The sequence below is a fragment of the Gallinula chloropus genome (genome assembly GCF_964237585.1).
Source record: "Gallinula chloropus genome assembly, chromosome: 3".
NCBI lineage: Eukaryota > Metazoa > Chordata > Aves > Gruiformes > Rallidae > Gallinula > Gallinula chloropus.
This window is the reverse complement of record NC_140087.1, coordinates 38,370,341-38,392,801: the sequence shown is the minus strand read 5'-3', so window position 1 is coordinate 38,392,801 and position 22,461 is coordinate 38,370,341. Positions and strand designations below refer to the sequence as shown.

General features: G+C 38.0%; 1 protein-coding gene across 1 annotated transcript in view; it reads right to left on the bottom strand.

The window, feature by feature from the left end:
- The window catches only part of AFDN (afadin, adherens junction formation factor), a 125,038-nt gene that overhangs the window by 79,393 nt on the left and 23,184 nt on the right, over window positions 1-22,461 (bottom strand). Inside the window, exons 2-6 of the mRNA XM_084261833.1 lie at window positions 9,593-9,788; window positions 7,922-8,037; window positions 6,371-6,534; window positions 4,830-4,990; window positions 3,750-3,907 (exon numbers count right to left, since the gene is read on the bottom strand). Of these exons, the coding sequence (XP_084117959.1) occupies window positions 3,750-3,907; window positions 4,830-4,990; window positions 6,371-6,534; window positions 7,922-8,037; window positions 9,593-9,788 (795 nt within the window). The remainder of the gene's footprint in view (window positions 1-3,749; window positions 3,908-4,829; window positions 4,991-6,370; window positions 6,535-7,921; window positions 8,038-9,592; window positions 9,789-22,461) is intronic.

The following is a 22,461-nucleotide window of genomic DNA, read 5'->3' as shown; positions in this document are numbered from 1 at the left end:
CTCCCATGAGCCAGTAACTCAGACATACCTCACTTAAAAACGTGTGCGACCTAAAATGAGGAAAGACACAAACTATCACATCTGAGCTTATGCAGGCCAGGAGGCTCCTAACCGTGGTGAAGCCTGGTTTTGAAAACATCTCTGTTTCAGGCAAATGCTGATTCAGTGCCACCCACAAAGGTGAAATTCCTACATTGAAGAATAACACAAAGACATGGGAACCAGTTTCTATTACGACTGGGTTTTGGCTCCTGGGTAGAGATTTACTTTCATTTTGAAAAAGACCCAGAAGATGCAGCTAAATTATCCTTTCTTGAATCTGAATCCATGCAAACTGCTGTGATTGGGCACAGACATTTGCCCAACTTCTGCAACAGCATAGGAAAGGGGTTAAAAAACAGTTGAAGATCACAAGTCTTGGAAGCAGGTTGTCAGCTTCAGTTGCAACAACTGAAACAAATTCCTAACAGTTAATTAAGCAGCATATACTCTGCTTCCTTGTAACTGGCTTTACTGAATATACATAAAAATTTTAATAAAGTTAATCCTATCTATCTATATAAATTTATAATGCAGTGAAATTTGGAAAAAATGCAAGCTAAGAAATGTAAGCGAAACCTATAGCAACTTAGGACTTGACTGGGGTAAAGGAAATGCTCAAATATTGAAGTCCCCTGCTGTAATGAATAGCAACAGATAAAATTATCATACCAATCCTCAGCAAGAGTTTCACACACGCAAATCATGCTACAATATGACTTTGATAAGTCCTTTTATCACTTTAGTCTTTTCATATAAAACCTCTGATCTACTGTATGTTTTACTACACCTGCTTATTCAAATTAATCCTTCAATTTTCCTTACAAATTGGGAACACTGGTTTTGCACATGCTCTGAATAAAACTCCAAAACAACAGAACTTGCTAAAAATATTTAATGCTTCATGCCTGTAATGTCTGTTTCTCAAAAAAAAAAACCCCACCAAACAAACCAAAACTAATTACATGAACTGCATGGTTTTGCTTGACATTATAAAAAGTTATTTATGTCTTATCCTCAAGTAAAAAAATAAGATCATGCTAAAACAAAAGTCTAATCAAAATTCTACTTTTACAAGTTAACTGGTGTGCTGCACGCCTCAAGTCTTTTGCCCTGAGTGAATATGTGCAGGTAGTTTGGAAGAATGTCTAATTAATTTGACATCTTGAGAGATGTGCAATGAACCCGATCTTATTCAGGGAAACTCAAACCAAGCAAACTGAAACAAACAAAACGCATACTGGAACTGACTTGTATTCACTTGATTACAGAGAAGCCATTTGGAAGTAAGGCATAAAGGTACAGCTCAATACACAGCAAAACAGGGTACAAAGGCAAGTAACTATCCAGAAACTGCCATTTACAATAAACATTGTCAGCTCTAAAGCATCAAGAAATATTCTTACAGTGTTCTTCTTTCAACTGAAACTTCTGTAGTGAGTGACCTTTATTACAGGTACTTATGCAGCTTAATAAAGGTCTTGTTATGTTAAAACCCATCTTAATACTTAAGTAAATGTCAATTGCTTAAATTTTTAAAGATATTTCACTTGCCACCCAAAGAGAACAAAACACTTAAAAATCCCAGCCCATAAGAAACCAAAGTTACACATTCCACTGCACAGTTTTAAACCCAACATAAAGAATAGGAACATATGCAAGGTAGATTAGTCTTCCACACAACATTGTGAAGTGTCAGGTGAACAGGAACAAAAGCCCCACTGGGGTAAAGAACAGCTAGGAGACTAGTGTAAAAGTACCAATGGCTAGCACACCTATTCAGCGCTGAGAGTTTCCAAAAAAGAAAACAGTGATAAGCTACCACTAGGATATTTTAATGTTTCAAGCAAGGAAGATAACTTCAATAAATATTTAGCAAAAAAAAAAAATGTTTTAAAGTTAGGTTAAAAATACTAGGTTTTTTTGATAAAGGAAGAATTACTGTATTTAAAACCCAAGCACTGTTATCAGCAGAGGCACTGAGAAGGGGCAAGTAGATTTTTGCCAACAACAATGACTTATGGGGAGCAAAACAGTAAGGTCTTCAACACTCAAATTCAAACCTAGAGTGTGCAAGAAACTTACTACAAGAAGCGTTGCTCAGAAAAGACAAAATGTTTTCCATAAGTGCTTTCCAGAAGACTAATTTAAATCAATTTGCTTCACAGAAAAGACTTTGTTAATCTTTCTGAAGATCAAAGCAACATTCCTCAGACTATTTTTTACATTAAACATCCTCACACAAGATCAGAGAACAAGGGGAGGTGAGAGAGAACACCACTACCACAGCAGTGACTTTTAGTAGTTTCCCTGGAAAGTGCTTAATAAATTCCCTAAAATATAAATATTTTATAATATACCATAATATTCTCTAGCTCTGAACTGAACTAAGACTAATGCAACGTTACCTTCCAAATTCAATCACAATGCCTCTGCTGTAGCCTACAAGTCACTCAAACCAGCAGAAAAACAAGCATGTCAAGTCAGCAGCCTTTTTGAGGGAATCAATGAGTGAGAATCATGAACTCATTTACAGAACCCACAATACGAAGACAACCGTTGTAATTAAAACTACACGTGGAAAATATTTCACAGCCAAAACTGAAGATATATTTTCACAATGTTGTGTCATTAAAAAACCCGCTCTTACTTACAAAATTATTCCTCTCTAATAAAAAAAACTATGGAAGATTTCACTGAAATTAAGCCAAACTAACTTTCAAAGTTGGGACCCCAATTACAGAGTAACAAAAACAAGGATAAAGTCTCCAGAACTTCACCGAACATGTCTAGAACTAAGACAAAACTGTTTAAACAATAAAAACTCAGATTAGATCACAGTTATGAAACTACAGAAGCACTACCACCATATGGTTTCTTTATTACTAATTCGAATGACATTGGAGCAACATGTCAGTTCCCCCTTAGTTGTAACATTAGAGGCTGTAAGCACAGACAAGTACACACTAGCGTGAATCAAAGATACAATTTAAGAAAAAAAAATTTAAAAAATCAAATTGCAAAGCAACTTTAAGACCAAAATATATCCACATCCTTTAGAGCAGCTAGAAAATTCAAGGAGCAACAAAAAAATACATGCTTCCCACTCGCTGTTTTCCATTGGCACTTTAAGCCCTGGAGAAGGGGCAGTGGAGAAGAGCACAATACAATGAGACAGAAGCAATAAATGTAAAGTTTTACTTAAGCATTCAGTACTGATATGTGTAATGAGGGTAAATTACCACTGAAAGGCATAAGGCAGCAGCATGTAACAGAACTTTTCTAATGGAGCATGAACTCAGCACTTCTGTCTCTGAGCAGACACTCTTGGTTCAGGGGAATAGTTTTGTACACAAACAGAAAAAATTTAGCTATCTGCAAGATTGACTATTAGTTTATACATCTGTGAACCATAACTACACTTAGAGGTATAAAACTACAGTGCCAAATACAGAAATATGTTACTTTAATTATTCAAATTTATCTATGTGGCAAGCAATAATTTAGTAAGATTGGAAGCATTTCAGTTTTAAAAACAAAAAATCTAACAAATCACTTCGGAATTCCCAAGGCTTTTACATTTTTTAAAAATAAATAATTGATTACTTAGTCACAGAACTAGCAGACTCTTTCCACTTAGTTTTAAAACTACTGCAAGGAATGAAATCAAACATGAATTGAGAAGATTGTGACTTAGGAACTTCACTTACACGAGCAATACAATAATCCTTGGGATTTTCCTTCTCCAGTCCATATTTTTCCAGTGCTTCAACAACTGCAAAATCTGCAGTATCCGTAGTGGACAGCAGGATTGTCTTGTACGGTATATTTGGTTTTAAACTGTCTGCATAAATTCTCAGTGTCCCACCTTGGAAACAAAATTTAATGAACAACTCTACCATAGAATAAAGAGATAGACATGTAGCCATTTATTATATTTCTAACAGAATATATGAATGAACCCTTTCAGGAAACATTTACTCAATCCACTAACATGAAAAATAACCTAACATCCCCAAAATAATTTTGTCTCCATCTCTGGTAAAAGTCCAGTGATACTTTCCTAACTCCTCTAAGCAAGTCTTCTCTCCAGTGCTCCACTACTCTTAGTATTACTTGAAGTTAAAATGAAGCACTGACAACTGGATGAAGAACTGACCTTTCCAGTCTTGGCAGCAAGTTCATGCTGACCTTCAAAAGCCTCCCCTCTTTAAAAGAGCTCATTTAAGATTTCCCTTACAGGTGATGTTTTCTACACCTGGAACTCCTTCACTACTCTTCCATGGACACAATACATCATCTGAGTTTTTATTAGTACCAGTATTGCTTCGTTCGTTCATGTAACTGATATTTATACAGCCACCATGATCTTTATCCCTATCCCCAAAAATGCAAAATACTTTAGCACTGATACTCACAAGATCTACCAAAACCTGAACAATCACTCATTGCCATCTTGTATCTGTGCTATGATTACATCTTTATGTTCTGATCCATTCACCTAGTTCTTAGTAAAATGTATGACCTTTATTTCAGAAGGTCTCCTCAGTTTGTCGCTGAGGAGGCTTTCTGAATTTAATTTAAATTTAATCCTGTCCTTCCTTCCCACTTTGGCAAGGTTTGCAAGATCAATGAGCATATTCTCTCCTACCAATGTGCCCATTGTTGAAAGCTTTAACTTGCACTGGGCACAGAACACGCTCCTGCAGAATCCTGCTTCTACAAAATCCTTCATTCAGTTGCATCACAGATAAATTAGCCAAAAAGTAGAAAAAAATACTGGAAAGTACCTGAGTCTGGTCTGCCATCAGAACTGCGAAATTCCTGCATTCTCCTCTCCAGCTTTTGCTGCCGCCGCCGTTTCATCACCACTTCGGGATTGGATATTGTGCGCGTGAAGCTGGTCTCTGGCATGTCTTTGTAAACCTCGGCTGCCAGGCGAGAGTTCTCACTGCCAAGTTAGTTCAAACAGAGAGAAAAGAACACAAGTAGTCAATAGCGTAAAATACATATATCCTCGTCACTTCATAGGGTATAAAAGGCAAGTAGATAGAATCCATACAAATATATGTATGAGCTCTGTAAGTTATTGTAACATGGTTACTAGGTGAACATCAGTTTTGCAAGGATTAAGGCTATTCAATGTATCCATTCTCCCCTGAAATGGACAAGAGACAATTTAAGTATTGATGGTCACTATTTTTAAGACGAAAAAAAAAGAAAAATAAACAAGAAGAGGTCTTCTACCTCTTAGGGAAAAATAAAAAGCATTATAGAAATTGTACATTATACCCTACCTTTGTTCGGATTCAACTACACATGGAAGCAGAGTTAGAATGTGTTTGCATGTCATGCTTTTCCTTTCACTAATACACTTAAATACAATTCAATTTTAATACAGGGAAAAAAAGATCAAGCTAAGTAATGGCACAGAACTGTGGAAAGATCATGCTGCCATGTGAGTAACACCATAAACATATTCATGAAGAGTAGTACTACACATATAAAAAACAATAAAGAACTCAAAAAACCCCAAAACAAACAAAAAATAATCAGGCTGAGTAGCTAAATCCTCTATTATACAAGTCAATGAATTTCTTTCATCTCTCGTAACCTGTTATCAACGAGTAAGTTTTTATTAATAATTTTCTTCCTGCGTATGTTAAACATCTACCATTAATCTTTTTTCCTGGTGCATTATATATGAAACCTACAGAATCTGGCAGAGCCAAAGTTTAATTTAATGTCAACCTTCCCCAGCTTTCTAGTTCTACATACAGTTATTGATGCCTGACTCTCACACTCCAGTTTTCCATAGAAGGATTAATGTATGTCCTGCTCTGCCTCAATGAATAAGGCACAGCAGATATGGGACCAACAGCTAAATGGAGAAGACTGGCTACTGACATGCATCTCAAAGAAAACAAACCTGGCAGTCAGGTGGTAAGTCAAATGCAAAGCAGTTACACATGCTATTTTTTTTTGCCAAAGACAGAACAATCAAACAAAAGGCAGAGGAATAAACCCACTCTAGAGCAGATGCTCAAAAATAAACATAGTGTGGAGAAGTCCACATCAGCAAGGACATGTTGATTTTTGTACATGGACAAAGAGGTGGAAAACAACTTATTTACTGGCTTAAAATCAAACTTTGTGGCAAAACGCACATAGAAACCACAGAAACTGTCATTACATATTTTTGTTTATGATGACAGTGCTCCCACCTCAAGTACTTACTTTTGAAAGAAACAACAACTTATTTGGTAGAGGGGAGAATCCTTTAGAGTAAAATGTAGGTTACACAAACTGAATGAAGTTTAAACACACTCACATGTCATCCCCATGAAGAAGTCTATCATCTTTATCAGATGCTTGTCGCAATGCCTCTTTTTCACGCCTCTTCTTTTCTTTTTTTTCTTTTTTTGAGAGAGTTCGCTTGAAATTCTGAATTACTCCCTCTTTTTCTTGTTTTTCAGGGCCATTACTCTGGGCCTTCTGAAATACAGGAAGTCAAAACAACTGCCATCACTTTCAGTCCAATGAAAAGTTAGTATCTGTTTTAACTTTCCAGATAACTCTGCTTAAGACATAGTACCGCTAATATCAAAACAATACTCCGGGCAGCAAAACTGCATTACGCAGGGATGGGGCTATTAGTCTCCAGAATAATATAGAAGGCAAAAATAATTTCAAATGCCAAAGCAGGTGCGAGCTGATGAAGCACCTCATATTCAAGGAAGCACAGAAATAGCAGAACTCTACTGGAATCATGTTACCTATCTACTTGGCCTCAAAGAGTAACTGAAGGCTGCAAAACAAATTTCTGCCTCCCAGTAAAAACACTTCACAAAGCAACAGTGCATTTAATCTGTTTTCAAGACAACTGTATCCTTATCTGATGCTGCAACAAACTGCAGAAGGAAAAACACTACAGAAGACATTTCTCCTGTGGTGTGTTTTTCCGAGTTGTCCTCACAGTGTTTTCCAGTTCCTGCTCCTTGCATACACAAGATACCTGTAATTCTAGGCTCATTTTTTGCTTCTATCAGGAAGTGAAGAATACAGAGAAGGAAGACAGAAGATTACTTAATTCAATAAATAGATGTAGTGCAAGCACTCATTTTCTCTCCCCACTTCTAACATGGATGTATCCTGTAGTCAAAAGCATAGTGTAAGTGTTAGAATAGCTCATGTGGCTATACCCAAAGCACCTTTAAAGTTAACAAGCTCTAATTCCAAGAGCAAAAGAAATTTAGTGCTCAGCCCAAGATGAAAAACTTGCCTGAAGATAATCCACACTGAACAGCATGTTTTCCATTGCTATAAGCATCCAAGTGAGACATATATAATTTATATGACTTCATTTAATGTTTAAATAGCTAATACAGCTGACATTCACATGTCCCTCATCTTGCATTTGGTGAAAAGAAACCCAACCCAAAACAAAAAACACCACCCCTCCCGAAAAGGAAACTGGCTCCCATGAGTTTTGCGAAGAACCAGAATGTTAACTAGGGAGGTAACAAATTTTAGTTATTTAACTCCCTCTGGCATCTCTTTTAATGGCTCTGCAAGAGGCAGGATTACCTTCTAGCTGTTTGGCATCATCATATACTATTGGAGGACATTTTTAATTTATCATATCAGAACAAAGCAAGCCCCAAGTTCTCTAGGCATTACATGCTGCAGTACTAGATAGCTTCACAGATCAAAGAGTCACAAGAATGTTGTGTTGCAAAGACTCATTTTAAATACTTATAGACTTGCTCCTTGTATCAAAGGTTATCAGCAGCAGTTCTTTTTAGGAATTAGAAAAGTAGAAATTATGTTTCGTCGTACAAGTCCCACACATTCCAAAACGGTTGTTACCACTAAGACTCACCTTTGGAGGAACTGTATCATTTTCATTCTTGAGAACAAATCTTCCTTCTCTATCATCTTTGTTCCAGTTTAATTGTACAACAAGAGGCTTCTCATCTACATCTAATCTTCTTTCTTCTTCAAAAAAAGGAAAGGCTTTAACAGTTACTCGGCACCTCCAGAGCAAAGATATTTTTCAAAAAAAGTCCGGCAAACCTTTTGGTTTAACCGTGTAACAGCACACATCAGCTGATGTTTCTCTCTCTCTATCCATTCCCTTTTCAGCAGCCAGACTAAATGTATTCCCCCTATGAACTAAAGGTCCACTTAAGGTAGTCTTGCCTGCCCTCCCTTGTCAGAACTGAAATCCGGGAACAGAAGTTTATCATTCAGGAGGAAGAGTTCTATCTACAGCTCTATTGTATAAAACTTTATAACCTACTGAGACTTCCAAACACTCTTTTTCCTTATTTTAAATGTAACTAGTCTAATTGTGGCCCAAGAACTACAATGATGAAGAGACTGCACAAAAATAAGCTAGATTATGAAATAAGTTAAAAAAACCAAACCACCACTACACACTTACACTAGGTAAGATGTAGTTTACTGTATTACATATGTATTTTAAGTATATGGAAAAAATAGAGAACGGTAAAAAAATTAAACAAGTTTTGCCACTTGATCTCCTTCCTTGAAGTAGGAGACAATACACACACGTAGCAAGACAATGTCTGCAGTTACTTTTTGTTTAATGAGAAACACTCCTATCGAAGGAGATGCCTCTCCTACAAGCCATGTTTTAAAACATCAGGAACTTGCTCTGCAAAGGAAATAATTTCATTTTGACTACAGATACACAGTTAACAGATTTAGAAGATAGAAATAAAGCATAAAAATACTATTTATTGCTTAAATTAGTCATGACATATGCACTTTTATCTAACTTCATACATTTCACATCAAGTTACGATTCGTATACCACGAAAAGTAACAGATATCTGGGATATTTAATTTCTTTGCCTCAACCTAAATTATCTTCAGTCTTTCAAAAGGATAATTTAAGGTTGTTAAACCTGCTTGTACAAACTCTCAAGTACAAAAAAAAAGTGCATGTTGGAAAGCTTGTTTCTCCTATTCCTGGTCTCCGCCACACACTACCACCTTCCAACCTAAAGCTTTCTACTGAGGTGGAGAGACACAAACCCAAGCAGCATGAAAATACTATGTCTTATTTGACAATTTACAGGTGACATGAAAGGATCTATTTAAGAAACAAAGTGGCTCCAGACAATAGTATATTGAATTTCCCCCAATTTAGCAGTAAAGGAACATGCATTATAAGGCTATCTATCAAAGGCCTACAACATCAAAGTACTGAGCTTGTACTCTTAAGTGCTCCAATTTAACATTCCTATTCCCCCATTACAAATTTAGTCTTCACCTACCAGTTCTAAAAATAGCAACTCTCACAAGAAGGTCAACAAATAAACTTGATGTCAAGTGCAGAATTTAATAGATCATCATCAAAACTTACAGAAACTGCAGGGCTGATACCACTCCTCCACTAAACAATTAGTAGGAATGGTATTTAGGAACAAAAAACCCCAAGTCTTACATGCTTCAGAAGCTGTGAGCAAACCTAAATATATTTTGCCTAAGGGTGGATAATAAGACTTTGTGATCAAATACTAACCTCCACTGACATGCACCTCATAAAGTGAGTATTTGGGGGATGACAACATTCGCATGTCTGGTCGAAACTTCTCTGCAAGAGTTTCTATCACATCTTGTGTTGTGGCAGTACTAGAGACACGGATACATTTTGTTGCAAAGCTTCCAGCTGCTTTGTCTTGAAAGTAGAATCTCATTACTCCATGGAACTCCAGATCCTGTAAAGAAATAAAAATCCAAATCTGAGTGCTGGCTAACAGTTACAAGGTTCAGAGTACTTTTATTATTTGTCACAAATATATTATGAAAATATAAAACATTCAAATATCACACTGGCTTTTGAAATTTTGAGGACAGTAGAATTTAGTAACTAGGACACCATAAACTTGAAAAAAAAAAAAAAGGATATTTCGTAAAAATACATTAATTCTTGGAAACATTCAAAACTGGAATGTGTCTCAGAACAGCTTTCTGTGACAGCAGTACTAAGCATCACCTTTTCTCTCCTCTTTCTCCCACTTGATGTGCCCCCTCTCATGTTCACATCTGCTTGCCCTAGGAACATCCTGTTCAAGAAGCTACATCGTTGGATTTGTTTTATTTTATATTTTCAGAAAGGTTAATCTTACAGCTCCCTAATCACTCAGGGAGAGAAGAAAAGCTCCAGTACCAACACAAAGTAAAAGGGATGGAAGAAAAGGATTGCAATCACTAACCAGGTAGCTACTCCACAGCTGCAACACTGGTCCATTCAAACTACTGTGAGCACACATCCTCAAATATTTTCCTTAACCATCAGAGTCCTGTCCTCCACTTCAGCCTACCGAACCGCAGGAGGATACCAGCCGCTCATGCAGCTCCATTACTGGACTCCAAATTCCGATTTTAGTTCCCCAGCAGTCTCCACCAGATGACTCTTGCCCCTTGCAACTCCCAGCACTTACAGGATGCTGCACTCAGGGGGAAACAAAAAAATAAAAGATGCAAGTGCCCTAGTTCACACTGCTTACAAGTTTACTCTGCAGTTCAGTAACCACCACTGCTGTCTTCACTTTCCAGAGGCTCTGAAATAGATATATCCTCAGCTGTCGGGGGCAGTGGTAGATTTCATGCTAAGCACAGCCCTTTCCAGTACTACACTTCATAACATGAAACGCATCACAACATTTCTTTGAACAGCAAAATCCCAAGACATTTATTGAAGCTATTCTATCATTCCGAAGAACTTACCAAAACCAAAATATTATAGCCTACACTAAGACAAACATCTCAGCCACCTAGATATTTACACAAAGTAAGCACTGCTCTTCCCAGGCTGCTCCCAAGCCCGCACCAAAGCGGTCAAATGTAAATACACCATGGACCTAGACAATGGCTGATTTTGTTTTAGCCTCTCTGTTGTTATCCTAACCATTTATAGAATTAATCTTTCTGAGCCTAAACTGGTGTTCCCACAGAACTATATATTGAAATCTCAAACTAGTGTTCCTTCCTGTAAGGAGCTGAGGTTCCACATGTGTAGCTGCCAATTCCTCATCTGCTTGAGACTTCACTGCAATTACTCAATGATAGGTCTCAATTCTTCTACCCTGAATATTTTTGTAACTGCTACTACTTACCTCTGAAAAGCATCCTATTGACTCCATTTATTGTCTCTAATTGTCTATCTCTAATTATTAACTAATTATCCATATGAGAACTTGCCCTTCTCATACAGAAAGCCAACAAATAACTTCTGGAAGTCCTACCTACCAAAACGGAACTTTATTACTCGTATCCTCACCATCTCCTTCAGTGAACTCTAAAACATTAGAGGCACACCTTTTCAAAGTTCTGTTGGCCTTTCCACAAGCTAATGCAATTGCCATGTGTCCATGAATTCTGTACATCACTGTCATTTCTGATCAGCACAGACAACACACACCCTGAGTACACATCCGTTTGAATTTGCCCTCCCACTGCATTTATATCCAACAGCCTGAAGGTGTCTAGCTAAAGGAGTCATTATGTACCACTTAACTGAATTACTTTACCCCTCACTTTATAGAAAGTTATTGGATTAATTTTGTCTGCTTCCAGCAACTCGCTTTACTGTTGTTTGTTCTCTAAACCCTTACCAAATGCTGATCTGAGGGCCTTCCTCTTATGAGATACCCATAAAAGGTTCTTGGCAGGGGAACCTTACAAAGATTTTTCAACAGTGACAACAAATGCAAAGCAAAGTGTTTTTTTTCTGCCATCACCTTACCTTCCAAAGGTTTCTTTTACAAAGTGATTGCCCAGTGGCACCATGGCTTGTGGTAGATTTGCTACCACTACTATGTTGAAAGGCAATTATTAAAAGACTTCTCAAAATTTACTGCTCACATTCTTTTGTTCTATTCTATGTTTTTATTTTCTACTTGCCAGATTTCATAACCTTACAGTTTTCCTTATTTGGATACTACTTAAGTTTTCTACTCGCTATCTGATATTTAGCCACGTTGGCTTCCTTTCACACATCCCTTGATAGCTAGCATGCTTTTGGTATGTACCTCCAGCACGGCATATTTAGCTCTCAGCAGGTAGGAAGTACTTCACTACTAGTTTGGCTCTTAGGTTTAACAAGCTTCTCTAGTGCAGTTATCCTGTTATTTCCAACTGGGTTGGAAAATTTTGTAGTTCTTGCAAGAAAAACAAATCTAAGCACGTTACAAGTTCTTGTACACAGAGCATTCCCACAGTTAACATCTTGAGGCACATCCCGCACACTCCTTTGGACAGATTTAAAACTCCTTAACCTTGATGCTTCACAGAACAGCCACAGGTATTTTTACAACCCACTTAAGGTTTTGATCCACTTGTTTGATGGTTGCAAAAGATGACAACACACAAGATTTCTGAGGAAGTGTCATGAAGCATAATCACATCCCATTTATAAAACTTATTTCCCTTTACGCAAGGGCTTTACCATCACCATCTCAAGGTACCACTGTAGCAAAAATTCAAGAGAAAATGAATGCACTACAAAATTATTAGGGTTTTGGGGGTTTTATCTGAAGGAGAGTATTTTATTGGGAACCTGTTTACTGTCCATTAGCCACGGTTTTAATAGTACAGATTTTTTAATTTGCTGCAATGACACAGCAGAGATTCAAAAGCAAGGGAGTGCAGCATAGATCCATTCAGAGAAGATTAGAAAGCTGCTTGATTTTTTTTTAAACTACCATAGTTTTTTTTAATACTAAAGTGTTTTTTTTTCCCTAAAACTTATTTCTACTTCCAGACACTAACAAAGCAGAAAGGTGACAAAACTGAGTTCTGAATACCAAAGACACAGTGTTAGTGTAATGTAAGTTTCCTTTTCCTTTCAGAAAAGTAGTAACACATTCCTCTGAACAGTCCTTACTTGAGTTTTCATTGCTTTGACAATATGGATATGAAAACTACTGCATGCATTGACCACCAGCTGTCCATTTCCCCCCATCCTCTTCTACAGCAGCTACTTGAGCTGTGTTCCCAGAGTCCAGCCCTCATTTTCCAAAGTTTTCTATTGGGGGAGAAAAAAAAGATAAGACTGCACAACTGCACCACAGTGCTCTACCACTTCCCAATATAGTAGAAATGCAACATTAAGCTCCCAACTGTTCCTTTGGGCATTGCTAGAGTATTACAGCATTTAGATGAAAGTGATTGGTGATACGGGAGTAGTTGGTTTCACATTTCAAAAAAAATTAAGAAAGTAGTAGACTACAAAGAAAAGAAAAAAACCCACCTCTCTGGTCTTCATTAATGTAATATATCATGTGCATGTATCTCAGAGTTCAAGACTTTAACATTCTAGCAGATCAACATGCTTAGCAGATCAACACGCACACAGAGCATGATGCAATCACACTAAGACAACACGGCAGGCAGCACACATTTCCACGCTCCACTCCAACCCTGCATTAAAGCGTTTTTCAGAGGTATGATTCAACCTCAAACTCACTCACTTCTAAATGTCTTTGCCAAGACTGCCAGGCAGGTTTGCTGCAGTTTATAATACAGATTTGTGTCAAGAGAACAGGCTAAAGAATAAAATCACCTGTCCTAAAACAAATAGACAGGTAAGTATTGGCTAGGCAGTAACATATTTACCCACTTGTTTGTGGAGCAATCCCCCCAAAACACAATTCTCTTAAAATTATCTTTCCCTAAAGGTAACAACTGCCATTTACAAATAACCCAAGTGACATTAAAATGTTTACTGGGTTTCAAAAATAACTAATTACAGAAGTATATGAAAACTCTTATTAAAATTATGTTTTTCATCACCATCAGAATTCATGTTTCCAAAAGTATATCCTACTCAAAAAAAGGTTCTGACTTAAGATAATAAAAAATTGCCAGTTAACCCATGTTTCCTGATTTTACAGATAAAACTAAATTGTATCACCTCTTAAACAAACACAGAAGAGATGATAAAAGTGCTTCTACAACTTCGGGCTTTTTGCATTAAGTCAATGACAGGCAGTAAGTGCCTCAAAACCAACAGGTTAAATGTTCCAGAAATGTATCTTTAGAGAAACAAAATAAATACACACGAAAGCATCAGAATAGCACACTTGAACCTACACTCTGACAATATGAGAAGACTTCAAAATTCTACAAAGCCTTGTGAAAAGCTTTGATGACACATTCTTAGAAAACATCTGCGTTCTCAGGACTATCGCCCTCCTCTGACATCCTCCTCCATGACCTCAGACCATCATCAACTGAGAGCATTACAAAAGCAGGAAGCAAACAAACTTTAATATATAACAGAGGCACAGAGATCATTTAAGTGACATTTAAAACGGAAAACACGACATACAAACTCTCTACTCAATCATCTTCAAAGTTTTCATAAAGCTTCAGTGAAGTGATCCTCCTTTCTCAAAAAGGTTTGATCTTTAAATCTAGCTCCCAGTTACTTATAATCAAGTAGGTGCTCCTGCTTTAAAGCAGTAATCAGAAATAAGATAATCACTCATTCAAAGTCATGTTCTGAAGAAAAGTAAATAAATAAGAGAGACAGGTAAAAGCATCTCAAGCTTTCATCTCCAATTATGGAGGCCGGTTATAGATGACAGAGGCATTTAATACTTTAGTTATTTGAAATTCCCCCCAGAAAACCAGCTCTCTTTCCTCAAATCATCTTCCTTTTAATGCAAGAACATCATCTGGAAGGACTATGAAGCACAAATTGAAAGAGATAAAAAGACTCTAAGCGAGGTTTGGAAAAACCCTGCCATGTGACACAATGGGATCTGCAGCAGGGGAACCTAGACTTCCTGAAGAATCAGAGGCATCTGCAAACGAAGCAGTAATATCCAGGAGCAGTAATCCATAGCCACGCTCACGTATGAGAAAGGAAACTCCTCCTTTAAAGTGTCAGGGGAGGTAATGAAAGAATATTATCCCTGTATGTAGGGCACAGGAGTGAATGAGAAGATCAAGATCACTATTGCCACAAGCCAAGCAAAGAACACTCATAGGCTTTCCAACTGCTATCCCACCCATCTCAATCACAGAGCAATACATACTGCAATACTTAAGCATATTACACACTATCCATTTTGTAAACTATTCAATTGAGCAGTAGAGAATATACAAGCTTCCCTGCACAAATCCTCATCTGTAACCCCTCCAAGAGCCTATCTTTGATCTCTTTTTAGCTGCATTGATAACAATATATGCCTTGCAAGCAGCATTCTGCATGACTGCATCTAGAAAATACCAAAACCCAGCATTAAGAATGTCACATCTTTCTTCCTGCCCCATTCAAATTCCACAGGCAAAAATCTACAGAAGCCCAGCTCCTTACTAAGCTGCAATTATTATTCAGGTACATGTACTTGTTGCTCAGAAGTTTTGCTAATAGAATATAAATCACAATAAAACCAATCCACAGTGCAACAATTAGAACTGAAGCAACACGAGTTGCTTTCAAATGAATTCAGGTCACAATATTGATAGAACAAGTCAGCACAACAACAGTATTATCACTGCAGGATATTCTGAAACATTCTGACCTGTTGTCAATCTACAGAGTAAAATGAAATTGATTCCTTTGCCTCTCCAGAAGCCCCAAGTATGCGACAAATCTGTGCAATGAATATTGAAGGAAAAAAACCACCCACCACAATCCCTACAATACTTTGAAACCCAAGCATATTAAATCACTATGGGAGTGAAATTACGTGAGGGCCATGTTTCTAGAATACATTCCTAGCAGTGAATTTGCAACTTGAAACCAAAGGATAGAGAGTATTTTTACACACAGACTCTACAACTACCTATTAAAAACAAATAGTCTTAAAAAAACCAATCCTGCCTTCAGCTGTCTTCCACACAGTGGAGAAAAGCAACGTTATTGCTAAGCTACAGTTTCTCAGACACTTTTAAAGAGTGCAGCTTCAAGATTAATGACAGAATATCCTAAAAGGTTCCAAAAGAAGAGAGGAAGAACAATACAGATGAAAAAACCCAGCTCCTACAAAAATAGTTTCCACCAGCTTTTATTTCCTCTTCCAAACCTTTGACACCTGGATCAACAAAGACTTTCCACTACAGAACAACTCATTCTGCCACAGCAATTTACACACGCAGTAAGGTTCACAGAAGCAGGACCAACAGCTGAGCCTTTTATCAAAGAGAATTATCAATAACCCACAACACAATTAGCATAACTAAATGAAATCACCCCCTTATTTTCCTGAATAAAACTACATTTTAAGAACAAGCACTGCTACAATATGAAACTCAGCCTCAAGACCAAAAGATAGGAGGCACTACAAATATTTTCATAAAAAAATAATGCAGTGAAGTTATAGAAAACCTACTGCAGTTACATGAAAAATGCTATATAAATAAAATCTTAAACTAAGGCCAAAATTAATGTCCATAAATATAACTAGCACATACCTTAAAAAAGGATTTACTTTCATAAACACAGCTTGAGTGCCCATGTGAACCTTGAATTATTACTAATGTAAATATTCAACCATATAGTTTAGATACCTTCTCTCTACTTGGTGTTACCTATCTGCCCACACAGCAAGACTGATTAATGTAACTCCTGGGATGAAACGAACATCACTGTCATCTTCAGTATTTTCCTGGTGAGTCGCACCTCACAGTTCAAAAAAGTTTAAACTTCAAAACAGACCAGGCAGATGAACCAACGCATTTCCTACCTACTTCAAAACAGACCAGGCAGATGAACCAACGCATTTCCTACCTACTTCAAAACAAAAAGTTGTTTTCAGACTTGCATATTGCCAAAGCCACCAGATTCCACATGCAACCATCAACCATGCTTTATCCCAAAGAAAACACCACTTTATCCTGAAAACATTTAAGTTGTCATAACCTTCCAGAAAGGACACTGCTGTACAAGCAACATGAAGTGTCTTCAAGCAAGATTTACGACTCCAGAAGCAGCTACCATTAAAAATAAACAAAAAAAGGCTGCTCCCCAAAAGCATTACAGGCTTAACCATCTAACCCCAGTCCTCAGAGCTACAGCGAAGGATGGGCAGACCCTGGCAGCACTCCCAACACCCAGCAACCACCTGTCACCTGCAGGGTGGTTCTGTGCAGCCACAGCAGACACTACCTACCGGTCAGCCTCACACAGCTCACCACAGAAAACGTGCAGGCTGCTCTTCCCACAAAATGAGGTCTACTACAGTTAACTGAAAAACACTACACCAAAAATATTTTCCAAAATGGGCACCAGCAACAGTTCTGTGTCTCTATTTAATCATTCACTGCACTTGACTTACTAAATTCAAAATGCAATGAAGAAAAGCTACAGGAGAATAAATCATACCCCCAGGCTAAATCATGCCACCTTTCGAAAGTCATTCAGTGACTTTCCCAATATCATGATATGAGGATATGGTAATCAGCCAATAAATACTTTGAAAGTACACCCCAAAAAGTTTTTTAAAAGTTATGAAAATCATTTGAAGGAGGGGGTATGATGGAAAAAAAGGAAAAGTAATTGACACACATTTGGTGTCTCAAAATACCCTGGAACAGTCTCCAACAAAAAAAACAGCGATACAGGGAGAGTTCAACTATATTTACTATCAGGTAAAATGCCAGTCAAAACCCAGAAAACCCTCATGACATATTTAAAAGCAAGAGCAAAGAAAAAAGCCAAACAAATAGTAATGGGGCTCAGGAGTACATCACTTACCTTTCTACTGGTTACCTACAACTTGTCACTGATACGGAATCAAGAGCCAAATTAAAAAAAGAAGTCATAATATGTGGAACTTCAACTTAATATTTACTGTGTTACAGACTGTCTTTTTAAACAGCCTGATTGGGAGGATGAGGAACAGGTTATTACATCCACATCAAACCAGAAGACAAGAGGGGGAAGAGAATGAAAGTTCAGGCACTGGAAGTTTTTATTTTTCACTGCCATTGCTACTTGGCAACTGCCTGCAGAGCTGCAACTCCTGTATGGAAGCATCTTCAGACATCAATCAGGCCACAAAAAAGACTGTCCTTACTCACTTTAACATTAAAAGTGTAAGCACACTGTCACTTAAAAGCAGCAGGAACTCTAGCTGCTGCAGAAAGGCTTTCCGCATACCAATACACTTATTCCCACCTCCTCCCTTATGCCAGGCACCTGCATCCTGCAGCTGTACAGCAACATCACCCAGGTTAACTAACTCGGAAGGGATCTCTTTTTCTCCCCCTCCACTCAACGTGGAGGAAGCTGTCACTGCTAGCAGTTGGAGGAAAAACTGTCCTTCTGCTGGCACCTTGTATTAACTTGAAAGGACCATGAAACAGCAATCTCTGCCAAGCCAGACACTTTATTCCTGCTTTTAGCATCAGCACAGGCAGGACCCTGCACAGAGACTTTACAGCACTGTAAGGCAGCAGGTATTTTGTTGTTGGTTCAGGCTGTGCTGGCTTGACGTGCTATGAAGTCTCTGCTCGGGTCAGACAACCACCAGACCAAAGGCGGCAGCAGAGACGTAGCAGCCAGCAACTCATCTACCTGACCGCACCTGACCGCTCTCACCTCCACACCTGCTCAGCAGCACGGCAGCAGCAGCAGCACATCTAGCTGACAGCACCCAGGCAACACTTAATTGTGTTTCTGTTTCCTCACGCAGTGTTTATACGTTTCTGAAGGAACAGCTAATAGAATAACAGCACAGCAATACGCTTTCTGTGTACACTGACAGTACCACTTTGAAAGTGGGATTTGGAAGCTACAGGCAAGCAGGTTTTCAAAGGCACATTTCGAATGCCCAGCATAAAAAGTGAGAACCTGAAATGGACATGTTTCGAGGGAAAAGTAGTTCTAGCTCATCTACGCAGTGACATCACCAAAGAAAGTTCTTTGAGGATGCTGATGCTGAAAGGATGAACAGTGTCGTAGCAGAGACTGACAGTCCTGATTCCCACAGCTAAGTGAGAATTGTGGCCTGCTACAGAAATGGCAAATCTCTCAAATATTTCAGTGTCACCCCAAACACATGACATTTAGAAAAGTAAACAACTGTTTTCAAGTCAAACTAAAGTTTAGAGTACTGTAGTCTTAAGGACATTTCTATAACAGGCATACTGCAAGAGCTGTCAGACACCACTGTTACTCAATAGTTTCCCTATAATTTAAAAAGATCAAATTGTCCTTCCCAAAGCTGGTAATGGTTTTATTATATGTGGCACAAATCAAATTACTCCAAACATTTCTTTCCTGTGCAGATTCTCTAGCGTCTAGAAGTACACATACTACACAGTAGAACCAAATCTGATGTTTTGTCTCTATCTGACCACTTACTCTGGCAACTTCCCATTCCCAACATGGGCTGAAGGTTCAATAGATCCATTAAAAAACACATGTGACAAGCTGGTACCCACTGACAGGCTGACACCAACCAATACACACAGCAGCTCAGAAACCTCCCTCACTTCAACCACTTGATGTTCACCTGAAAGTATTCACTTCTATTTGCTCTCAGTGTAACATAAGATATCATAAAAATATGCTAACAATAATCCTCCAAAATAATTAATTTCTTGTAAGCAGCTCTGCAGTTTTACCACTTTAGTATCAGGGTTTAGTATGATACAACATGGTATCAAAAGAAACTGTAAAAACAGGGGTCATTTTTACATAACTCAACCCAGTGTCTCAGCGTATTTACTGTCCTGCTGACAGAGCCAGGAAAAACCAGCCCAACCCCTACTCCACAATGAAGAGCCTGACTGTGTTACAGTAATTTCTCACTCCTGTGGGACAAGCTGGAACCCGCACCACACAGGGTTAAGACACCCAGCTACACAAACCGAACTAGGAAAAGGCAGGTGCTATCTGATACGCTGCATGCAAGTGCTCTGGCAACCAGGCTAATTAGTCAGGAGTTTAAAGTAGGAATGCTAACAAGCCTAACAGGAAGCAAGCACCTGATTCTCTTGGAGCAGACAAACTGCAGCAGGGAATCTACTTAAAAAAAAAACCCAAACAACAAAACAAACCACAGAAAACCTCAAACCTAAAGCTAAATAAAAAACCTCACCCCCACCAACACCAAAACAGACTTAGACCCTTAACAAAACCCTTGACTGGACCCAAATGTCCCACTCTATCGTCTGAGACAAGGTGGACCCAGTTAAACATTTTAGAAGTGCAAAGTATTCTTTTCTGGGAGACCTTAGGGGTAGCTATGGATATGAAGAAATATCCAGCTAAACAAAATGTAAGAGGATGCTATCTGGCAAAATGAAAAGTATTACTGCACACATGAATTTGGGAAAAAAGGGGTCCCAAAGGTAAAAAAAAAAACCCCAACCCTCAATCTGTGTTCTCTCATTTATGGCACTGTTAAGAGCTCACTCCCAAATTGACATTGCTAAAGGTTTTATAGCAGGTCAAAATCTTGCCAAAAAGCAATGTGATAGCACACGAATTGCACCAAACTGTTGCCAGCTTCATTAACCTTATTACCCATTTTGTTACCTCAAGAGACACTAATGTGCAACATTTAAACTTGTCCCAGCTGTACAATTACTGTCACACTGTTTTGGAATTCAATCTACAATCATTAAATTCATACATTCCAGATCATATTGATTCAAATCCAACATTTGACTAGACTTCAGAAAGTTATTTTCCAAGTAATTTATTAGTCAAGCAGGGTTGCAGGAATAATACCATTTCAAAACGTAGCCCAAACCCACAATTGTGTTGTAACAAATACCATGGAAATAGGAGGAAAACCACTTTTGGAGCTATTATTATTTTTCCTCTCTACCTGAAATACCATCCCCATGCTTTTAAGAACAGAGTAACAATAGTCCAGGCTCTATAACTATCAACATCTATAATAACTGTCCTGAAAAAAACCCCAAACCCAAAATGTCACTAAATATCGTTTAGTGGTGCACATCAGCTGTGTCACAGACAAAAATGCACAACCACAGTGTTTACAGGCAACTTCATCTGTAGCACACACACACATAAAGAGCTAAGACATCCTTCTAATTACTTCTACTATACATCCGGGGAAAGGATATTCATTCAAACATTTAAATGAAATACTGGGTCCAGCTTGCAACTTCCAAACAGGAAAGTGCAAAAAAGTGTGTGTTTGGGTTTTCTTTGATTGGTTTTGTTTGGGTTTTTTTTGGTTTCCCATTCTGTCACTCAACAACCCCTCCAGGAATTACCATTTTGAATTACCTTTTTTTTTTTTTAATCTAAAGGAATCAGGTAATTTCTTAAACCCTATGAAGCAACTTAGGAATACCATTAGTTACCTTAGTGCTGGTTGACAAGACTATCAAGGGCACAAACAGCTTGACAACAATCTTTGCAGTAGTTGTAATACTTTGGTAAAATGTATTTGTTGATAATCTTCACTCTGCAAATCCTACTTAATCCTGTTGTATAATCTTTGGCAACAGTTTCATCAAGTGCTGTGCCTGGTGAACAACATTCGACTACAGTTAGTTGCATTTAACAACTACTGACAGGCTTTCTCTGCAGTTGCACCAACTACAGTACCTTGACATTGATAAGGATTCTGCACTCACTCTTTTGTGCAGCTTTCTTTTGATTACTCTCACACTACAAACAAATTCCTCCATTCTAAAATGAAAGCTACTTTGAAGTAGTAAAGCTATTTCTTACGAAGGTACTTGCACAACCAAAATATTGTTTTGCTTCTGATTTTATGCCCTATTTACTTTCAGATTTGAAACTTAAGATAACATGTAGGTACCAACATAACAATCCACTTTAATGCTCTGTACTCAAGCTGGCACCTTTCTTCTCTGGAATAAGCTTTTGCCTTCCCATTACCTCCCAGTTTCCTTTTCTCCTAGGGGGATCCATGCTCAGCTCCCACCTACAACACCGTCTGTTTTGCTAGACTGGAAGCAAGGTGATTAGCTGAAAGGTCATATTTTGTAAACTGGTTAATTTACCAAGAAAATATCTATACCTCAATGCTTTCTTCATTTATGTATCCTCCAAGTGGCTGTTATTATTAGAACAGAATATACTATTTCACATAGACCTAGAAATAAAATTCCCTGGAAGTCCTTAATTGCCGATTACTGGAAGATTACATCAGGAGAAAAATTATTCCACGTGTCCTGCTTGGATGTGGCAGTGAGGAGGATGACTTTAAACTCATCCATGGCAACCAGCAGTTACATTTGAAGGGTCTTTCCTTCTCCCTACCTACCCCCCACTCAAGCTACATGTCATTGCAATTGCTTCAACACAAGCATTTAGCTGAACTCTAATGAGGTAGTTCAGACAGAAAAGCCACAGAGGAATTAATCCCAGTCCCCCAGCTTTCTTAAGAACTTCACCATGGTGTCAACTAAAAACCAAAATTCCAG